Source organism: Haliotis cracherodii, unplaced genomic scaffold (genome assembly GCF_022045235.1).
Source record: "Haliotis cracherodii isolate W230 unplaced genomic scaffold, xgHalCrac1.p SCAF_23, whole genome shotgun sequence".
Taxonomy (NCBI): domain Eukaryota; kingdom Metazoa; phylum Mollusca; class Gastropoda; order Lepetellida; family Haliotidae; genus Haliotis; species Haliotis cracherodii.
The window spans coordinates 12494667-12504710 of record NW_027266279.1 but is presented as its reverse complement, the minus strand read 5'-3'; the positions used below and the strand labels follow the sequence as shown (position 1 = coordinate 12504710).

Sequence of the window (10044 nt, the reverse complement as noted above, 5' to 3'; positions counted from 1 at the left end):
ATTGTCCCTTCAATACTAGTATAAGTCTGGAAGCTGTCTCTCGGACTGTTATGAGTTATGATGTATTTTATGATATAACTGGGGAATGTTCAAATTAGTTACTGTCATTTAATCCAACGTTCTAACTGTCAACTGTCTCAACAGGATCATAGGTTTGGTTATATATCTCCTCCCTGTCTCTATGTCTTAAGTTGTTAATCGGTAACTGCGGTCCAAATGTATCAACTTATTCATCTATTGTTGCAAACTTGACTGATTTAAACATATCTTATTGATCATGAACTACTCAGTCAGTCAAGCACCTGTATCAGAAATGTAAAACCAGCCATGTTTCATGTAGTCCCAATATCACTGAAAAATGCCGATGTAACTTGACATATAAATTTACTCACAGACAATATATTTTTCGTGAGAGTGAAGCACAATTTTATTAAAGTTTTATTAACAATTTCATAAACTATAATAATATTAATATTAAAATTCATCATCACTTGCCAAGTTTATGAAAATGTCCCCATTTGGGAGATGTCACATATAAACAAGGATTCGAACTAAATTTGATCGTCTTTGACACTGAGGTTTATCCCCACTTTGCCAGCAAACTGCAGAAGATTAACAGTGAGTGAGGGAGCATCGTTTCTATGTTTATACAAGAAAAGATGTCTTGCCAAAAACGTTCACAGTAGTTAGTGAGTAAACTCACGACCTGTCATGACCTGGTTGAGTGACTTCCTCCAATCAACATGAAAGGATTACCCACAGAGAAAGAAAGGATTAAAGTCACCCATAAATCTTCTCCTAACGTAGTACTCCAACTTCTAAATGCCTCTAAAAGAAGGATTAAAATTCTAAAGATATCCTATCTACGTGGTATAGGTACTCACAACCTCTAATAATAAACTGTTACGTTTGCTATCCCCAGCAATACTCACCATGGTCATTGGGCAAATGTAAAAATCACAAACCCTAACGAGATTCTGTCAACATGGTCACACCCAGTGATTGTGCAGATCTCAAATTCTATCAACTGTCAGACAGCATGGCTGTTCATATTCATTTACAACATCCTCTTATAATTAGTATAAAAGTGTCCCACACAAAACCTTCTTTTATTTATTCTTTCAAAATACAACACAGAAAGTGGGGTGTGGGGAAATGGGACATATTCCTACGTGAAATAATGAGACATTAGTAGTGGTGACGGCTATATCATAATTGTACTGTCTAAAGCATAAATTTGGCGAACGAAAAACGTTATATTTGCAATCAAATGGAATGACTCGTGTGGGCAAATGAATATGTTCGCAATCCACAAACAATCATTTTATTAATGGCGAACATTTACCAACCCGCGACAATCGTGTCAACACGGGGGTTCCCCTAGCAATAAACTCGCATCTAAATTCACTACTGTTCTAATGTCGGCTAGCCACAATGGCTAGACTGGACCCTAGTGGAATGGTTTATGCCATAAAAGTCTAGCAACCGAACACTAATTAAGATGGGCCGACCTTGTATTTACGGTCTGGTGAGCACAGCTCAATGGCCGCTCATTAACTCAAATTTCACATCTCACTGTTTTGTTTTATCTCACTATTCATTTGATAAATTTGTCAACTTCAACTGGAACCCGGTCCCGTGTTACACGCGTGGCACACGCGTGTGCAACGGGTTGCACACGCGACGCACACCCGTTGCACACCCGTGTCCAACGGGTGCTCACCCCGTGTGCAACTAGTTGAGCACCCGTGTCACATGCGTGTTACACGCGTTCTCAACGCGTGTTAGGGGAATGAACTTTTAGGCAGTAGTGTACATGTACAATAAACAAGCTCGTCTCAAACGTAACTCAGTGTCACTGGTTAATTGACTTCTCACGAATCAAAGATATTACCACCAGCGGAAGTGTACTGTCCGGATAAGTGAGACAATTTTGAGTGCATTTCAGTGTTTTGTGTATGAAAATGACCGTCCGGTTCCGGAAACTGAATTTCCGGATATACGGGTAAATTTATATAGTAATTATTTCGTTTTGAATGAAAATCGTCCGGGAACCGAGGTTTCCGGATATCTGAAATCCGTATAAGCGGGGCACGACTGTACTCCGAAACGTTGTGTTCCATAAATTCTCTTCCTCGTAGTGTTACAATCAACACAAAGCTTTTCATTAACGTGAATGACGAAAAACAAACATATATGATCTTCACATAGCATGTTATCAATGAGTTACAGTACCAGTATACTGCTTCTTTTGTTATGATTGAATTACAGTACACGTAGGAGGAGTTCCGGTACAATTATAGTGAGTGAGTGAGTTGGGTTCAACGCCGCTTTGAACAGTATTCCAGTTATATCATCGCGCGTCAGCTTGATTTGGGAGGAAAGCTGAAGTGATGCATGTCTCAGACGTTTAACACTTGGTGAAACCCATGAACACGGGTATGGGGATGACAAACCTAGAAACGTAACCGGGGCGAACCAGGATTCGAACCCAGAACCATAGGTTTCCGGCGTGCCCATTTCTGCACGGCGAATCGCGGGACTTAGACGACAGGTCAAACCTCTGATCCTAGTACAACTACACTACGCATTGTGTCATAAATAAAGTTGTGGTATTGCTGCACATCAGCTTGGCGTTATGAGCAACACTGCTGCTAAACAGGTATTCCAAAAACATAAACTATCACGTATAGTATCACATTATCTTCAGTCTTGTCTTGACTGTATTTCAAACGCAGGATGCAGATAGTTCATCTTCTACTGAGTTCTGCACTGGGCCATTGAGGAATCGTCGTCGTCGTCGTCATCAGCTTTAGAAAGAAAATGTAATCATCATTGCCAGGAACACTCTTTATGCTCTGGATATTACTATTATTATGTCTACTCTCTGCATTTCTTTCTGTGCTGTGTGTATTACTATGTATGTTGTGTGTATTACTGTATTTCTGTGCTTTGTGTATTACTCTTTGTACTCTGTGTATTATTCTTTTGCTGTGTGTATTACTCTGTATGCTGTGTATTACTCCTTGTGCTGTGTGTATTACTGTGTGTGCTGTGTGTATTACTCTGTGTGCTGTGTGTATTACTGTGTGCTGTGTGTATTACTGTGTGCTGTGTGTATTACCGTGTGTTGTGTGTATTACTCTGTTTGCTGTGTGTATTACTCTGTATGCTGTGTATTACGTCTTGTGCTGTGAGTTTTACTGTGTGTGCTGTGTGTATTACTGTGTGCGGTGTGTATTACTCTGTGTGCTGTGTGTATTTCTTTTTGTGTTGTGTGTATTACTCTGTGTGCTGTGTGTATTACTCTGTGTGCTGTGTGTATTACTCTGTGTGCTATGTGTATTACTCTGTGTGCTATGTGTATTACACTGTGTGCTGTGTGTATTACTGTGTGCTGTGTGTAATACTCTGTGCTGCGTGTATAAATGTGTACTGTGTGGATTTCTTTCTGTACTTTGTGTATTACTCTGTATGCTGTATGTATTACTGTATTTCTGTGCTTTGTGTATTACTCTTTGTGCTATGTGTATTATTCTTTTGCTGTGTGTATTACTCTGTATGCTGTGTATTACTCCTTGTGCTGTGTCTATTACTGTGTGTGCTGTGTGTATTACTGTATGCCATGTGTATTACTCTTTGTGCTGTGAGTATTACTGAGTGTTGTGAGTATTACTCTCTGTGCTGTGTGTATTAATGTGTGCTTTTTAGTATTACTTTGTTTGCTGTGAGTATTACTGTATTTCTGTGCTTTGTGTATTATTCTTTTGTTGTGTATTACTCCTTGTGCTGTGAGTTTTACTGTATGTGCTGTGTGTATTACTATGTATGTTGTGTGTATTACTGTATTTCTGTGCTTTGTGTATTACTCTGTGTGCTGTGTGTATTACTCTGTTTGCTGTGTGTATCACTGTGTACTGTGTGTATTTCTGTGTGCTGAGTGTATTTCTGTTTGCTGTGTGTATTTCTGTGTGCTGTGTGTATTACTCTGTTTGCTGTGTGTATTACTGAGTGCTGTGTGTATCACTGTGCACTGTGTGTATTACTGTGAGCTGTGTGTACCGTGTGTATTACTGTGGGCCGTGTGTATTTCTGTTTGCTGTGTGTATCACTGTGTGCTGTGTGTATTTCTGTGTGCTGTGTGTATTACTCTGTTTGCTGTGTGTATCACTGTGTGCTGTGTGTATTTCTGTGTGCTGTGTGTATTACTCTGTTTGCTGTGTGTATCACTGTGTACTGTGTGTATTACTGTGTGCTGCGTGTATTTCCGTTTGATGTGTGTATCACTGTATACTGTGTGTATTACTGTCTGCCGTGTGTATTACTGTGGGCCGTGTGTATTACTGTGTGCTGCGTGTATTTCCGTTTGATGTGTGTATCACTGTATACTGTGTGAATTACTGTGTGTGCTGTGTGTATTACTCTGTGTGCTGTGTGTATTACTCTTTTTAGCTGTGAGTATTACTGTGTGTTGTGTGTATTACTCTGTTTGCTGTGTTTATTACCGTGAGTATTACTCTTTGTGCTGTGAGTTTTACTTTGTGTGCTGTGTGTATTACTCTTTGTGCTGTGAGTATTACTCTGTGTGCTGTGTGCGTGACTGTGTGCTATGTATATTACTGTGTGCATTACTCTGTGTGCTGTGTGTATTGTTGTATGCATTACTGTGTGTCGTGTGTATTACTGTGTGCTGTGAGTATTACTGTGTGCTGTGAGTATTACTCTGTGTGCTGTGAGTATTACTCTGTGTGTTGTGTGTTTTAATGTGTGCTGTGTTTATTAATCTGTGTGCTGTGTGTATTACTGTGTGTCGTGTGTATTACTCTGTGCTGTGTGTATTACTCTGTGCTGTGAGAATTATTATGTGTGCTATGTGCATTACTCTGTGTATCAATGTGCGCTGTGTGCATTACCCTGTGTGCTGTATGGATTACTGTGTGCTGTTTGCATCAATCTGTGTGCATTACTCTGTGTGCTGTGGGCATTACTGTGTGGATTACTTTGTGTGTTGTGTGCATTACTCTGTGTATCAATGTGCTCTGTGTGCATTACTCTGTGTACTGTGTGCTGGTAGTATTACTCAGTGTGATGTGTGCATTGCTCTGTGTGCTGTGTGTATTACTGTTTGCTGTGTGGATTCCTTTTTGTGTTGTGTGTATTACTCAGTATGATGTGAGTATAACTGTGTGCTGTGTGTATTACTGTGTGCCGTGAATATAACTGTGTGCATTACTCTGTGCTGTGAGTATTACTCTGTGTGTTGTGTGTATTAATGTGTTTATTAATGTGTACTGTGTGCATTACTCTGTGTGCTGTGTGTATTACTGTGTGCTGTGAGTATAACTGTATGTTGTGTGCATTACTCTGTGCTGTGAGTATTACTCTGTGTGCTGTGTGTATTACTGTGTGCTGTGAGTATAACTGTGTACTGTGTGCATTACTCTGTGCTGTGAGTATTACTCTGTGTGCTATGTGTATTAATGTTTACTGTGTGCATTACTCTGTGTGCTGTATGTATTACTGTGTGCTGTGAGTATAACTGTCTGTTGTGCGCATTACTCTGTGCTGTGAGTATTACTCTGTGTGCTATGTGTATTAATGTGTACTGTGTGCATTACTCTGTGTGCTATGTGTATTACTGTGTGCTGTGAGTATAACTGTGTGTTGTGTGCATTTCTCTGTGCTGTGTGCATTACTCTGTGTGCTGTGAGTATTACTCTGTGTGCTATGTGTATTAATGTGTACTGTGTGGATTACTCTGTGTGCTGTGTGTATTACTGTGTGCTGTGAGTATAACTGTGTGTTGTGTGCATTACTCTGTGCTGTGAGTATTACTCTGTGTGCTGTGTGTATTACTGTGTGCTGTGAGTATAACTGTGTACTGTGTGCATTTCTCTGTGCTGTGTGCATTACTCTGTGTGCTGTGTGTATTACTCTGAGTGCTGTGTGTATTACTCTGTGCTGTGAGTATAACTGTGTATTGTGTGCATTACTCTGTGCTGTGAATATTACTATGTGTGCTGTGTGTCTTACTGTGTGATGTGAGTAAAACTGTGTACTGTGTGCATTACTCTGTGCTGTGTGTATTACTGTGTGCTGTGAGTATAACTGTGTGTTGTCAGCATTACTCTGTGCTGTGAGTATTACTGTGTGCTGTGAGTATAACTGTGTGTTGTCAGCATTACTCTGTGCTGTGAGTATTACTCTGTGTGCTGTGTGTATTACTGTGTGCTGTGAGTATAACTGTGTACTGTGTGCATTACTTTGAGGTGTGAGTATTACTCTGTGTGCTATGTGTATGACTGTTTGTGTTCTGCGTATTACTCTTTGTGCACGCGTATGACGTCTTTTCTGCAAATAATGTTTATCATTCTACCTAAATAGTCATATTGCTCACATTTTCTGTCTTCTTTTTCTCATGTCTATTTGTTTCCCGTTCCGAGTGTATCACTATTTCTTTCCTGTGTATCACTGTATATTCAGATGTGTTAACCATTCGGTCCCGTGCGTCACAGCGACAACCTACCGTTTGCGCCTCTCTGTGCATGCACTTGCGCGTCACATAACGGACACTTTTTGAAGCTGGGTGCGCACGCCCTGCACATAACTTTGTGTCCACATGGGATGAATGCTGCATCTGCTACCTTCTCAAAGCACTTATTGCACGGCGTGACGTATTTAGACCGGCTTCTTTTTTGTGGAGCTTGTGGTCTGGATTGATTTTCCGAGGGGACATCAGAATTCAGAGATCCTTGACTGAAATAAATGAACAATAAAGAACAATATGTAATATTCCTATTGATCATCCTTCTGTACGGTGGACACAAATAAATTCGAGCTTTCTGCTCAAGGTTTCCCTTAGTGTACATCTGAAGGACCGTTAACGGATGGGTGGACGGCTGTGGGGGCTTACAAAGGTGATTTCGACTCGTTACAGTGAGTGAGTGAGTTTGGTTTAACGCCGCTTTTAACAGTTTTCCAGTTATATTGCGACGTGTCAGCTTAATGTGGGAGGAAAGCCTGATGCAGGTCTCAGACGTTTACCGCTTCGGTGAAACCCACGAGCACGGGAATGGTGCTGACAAACCTAGAAACATAATCGGGGCGAACCGGGATTCGAACCCACAATCATAGATTCCTGGCGTGCCCAGGGGACGCAACTCTGCACAGCGAATTGCGGCGCCACATGAGACAAACACTCAGTTCACACATGACCCTCATCACAACATCTATTCTGGAAATGTGCTTTGACTCTGTAACTACTTGTGGTATGTTGAAAGTCACGTTTAAGTTAGACTCTACCACTACAAACAATATAAGGTATACATATTATATAAGGATCCTTACACTGCGCTAATATCCACCGGGAATTTAAATAACATTTAGTTGGTATGAAGACAATTGTAATTTGGTTTTATTTTCCTGGATCTTAATATGGCATCAACTGATCATGACTTTGATAACAACGAGGAGTCATAAGTCGTTGTGCCTCTTCTGAGTCTAAAACGGAAAAAGGTTTTTGTCTCAACTCTGGTCTTGTTCTGCCAAAAAGATATTTTCATGTCTCGGGTCAAAAATAACTATTATTGTTAGAGAGATTAAAACAAAAAATGCAGCAAAGAGGTTTAGGTGATCCTTGCACAGCCAGGATTGTTTGGCTCGTCATCAGCTCATGGCCCTGCTCCCAGCAAGCGCTGCCTAATCGAACCCAACAAGAAATTATTATTTATCATTTAACATTATTTTTTAATCTTCCTTTTATTTCTTTTGGGAGTACACAAACAACAACTTTATAGAATAACGTTCACATAAACCTTAGATACATACAAGTTAAAAGGCATATCTGTGGATAATAACAAATAAGTATTATAATTCTGGTATCTTGGTTTTTATCTCACAGGTGGCACCATCAGTAACACACTCTCACAAACACATGCAAAGGCAAGTGAATTATTCACCTATTAGAAGACCAGGGGAACATATGGTACGAGTCAAAATATTGAATTGCATCGGACATCATTTTGGTCACCGACGCGTCAAATTTGGAAATCACATGTCTACCATACAACTTTCTGAACGTTCTACCATAGCCACGAAGACTTGATCAAGCTTATTTGCGTGGCATTATAAGTCTCCGTATTCTGGCTGAAGAACGTATTCTCCGGTATTTAATGCTCCCTCCGAAACGATTAAAGTACAAACGAGACTGTGTCTTCATATTATCATCTAAATCATAAAATGCAACCACCATCACTACTATTTTAATGCCACATAAAAGCTGATAGGTTTTTCGGTCTCGGAATCCCAAATGGGATATAAATTATACTGTTTACATACTTCTGGTCGATATATTTCAGTATCGCCGACTTGAGAGCTTCATTAGAACACATGTCAAGAGCGGTATATCCGTGTTTGTTTCTTGCTTTGTAGGCAGTGCCCTTCTGTAGAAGTAGTCGTGCAACGTCGGCGGTCTTGCTTACATGACCAGACGACTTACGGCCCTTTTTAACAAACATAGGGGTACATTGACATGTACATATTTATATAATTCATACTGAATACTTACAATACTGATATATGGGCCTGGAGGTGAGGTGAGGTGAAATCGGGTTTAACGTCGCGTCCAAGATTATTGCACTTATGTAGCGACGTACATGTACGTGTGTGTGTTTGTGTGGCTGCTTGTACTAGTCCGGGCTGATGCCGATTTATAGTGCTAGCTCACTGAGATACCATGCCGCAGTTTAACATGAATACCCCACTCAGACACAGCATACTGACTCCGAGCCGACCAGTCCTTGTTTTAGCCCCTTAATGCCGAGCGCCAGACAGGGTAACAACAAGTACCATCTTGAGACGTCTTTGGGTATGACGCGGCCGGGGATCGAATCCCGGACCTTCCGCTCTGCGGGCGGACGCTCTACCACTAGACCACGGAGGCGGTCCATAGTGGCCTGGAATTCTTCCATTACTTCGATAAAAGTTAATTCATATTACACCATTTTATTGGCCTGAGTTATCTTTAGTTACTTTTTGATATCCATACATCTAATGCATGTGCGTGTAGCTGGCAGCAAATACACACATGGTTACACAGCCTTTTTTAACATGTTTTCACAATGGCCAAGTTGAGTTGGAATTGAAGCAATATGCAGAGAAAATATTACTTGAAGTAGATATGTGTACACAATTAAACATTCCATTGGGCTTATACAACTAACACACAAAATAGCAAAGAATATTTCGTAAGTATAAAAAACAAATACTACAAACAGTCATTAAATTATACACATTTTTATTACTTTCAAGCTTTTCCCAAATTATGTTCTAATTAATGTTTTCTCATGTTTGTTCGGTAATTGTATTAATGTGAATACATATTTTGAGCCCAGTATTTTCAAATTAGGGGTCCAGAAATTCTTTGGCATTACCAGGGGACAAAGATCACAAAGTGCTACAATAATTCAAAGACAAAATTCCAAATACCTTACACAAGCCGTGGAGCGGTCTGTTACCGTTGTCATTTTCGATGTTAGGATCAGCTCCTGGGATAGCAAATCAAACCAAAACTTGAATGAAGCTAACACGGGCATGTGTGGGCCCACAGTTGACCCTTCCACATTCAAAAGAAATCTGCACGTCTATATCGTGTGCATACATTTGGGATCACCACGAAAAAGTAATGATACCAGGTGTTCGCGAAAAGGTGAGCCCTGCCCCCGTCATTAACACATGCAAAGGAAAGTCAATTGTTCACCTGAAAATAACACGGGAACATGCGGTTCAATTAAAAAAAGTTTTTATCACTGATGCGTCAAATTTGGAAATGTCCTCCACATGTCTACCAGAACACGCTTTGAAAGCTTTGCTGAAGCTTTGAATGTTGTAACCTTGATCAAACAACTTCTGAGCAAGAGTCGTATGACGCTCTTTGAAATCTTGGTAGAAAGAGCAGGCTTGATTGTACCTCAAAAGTTGTGTAATGTAAACACCTTAGGCTGGAGCTGTTTGAATATTGCTCGATAAGAAGGGAAAGTTGAAGCC

The 10044-nt window shown here is 40.3% G+C and overlaps 1 protein-coding gene across 2 annotated transcripts in view; it reads right to left on the bottom strand.

Moving 5' to 3' along the window:
* Nucleotides 1–2108: 2108 nt before the first annotated feature.
* LOC139471594 (E3 ubiquitin-protein ligase MIB2-like) overlaps nucleotides 2109–10044 on the bottom strand; it is a 32609-nt gene continuing 24673 nt past the window's right edge. For both annotated transcript variants that reach the window (XM_071253972.1, XM_071253973.1), the window contains exons 18-21: nucleotides 9487–9545; nucleotides 8338–8501; nucleotides 6527–6756; nucleotides 2109–2810 (exon numbers count right to left, since the gene is read on the bottom strand). In XM_071253972.1, the coding sequence (XP_071110073.1) occupies nucleotides 2758–2810; nucleotides 6527–6756; nucleotides 8338–8501; nucleotides 9487–9545 (506 nt within the window). In that variant the 3' untranslated portion in view covers nucleotides 2109–2757. The remainder of the gene's footprint in view (nucleotides 2811–6526; nucleotides 6757–8337; nucleotides 8502–9486; nucleotides 9546–10044) is intronic.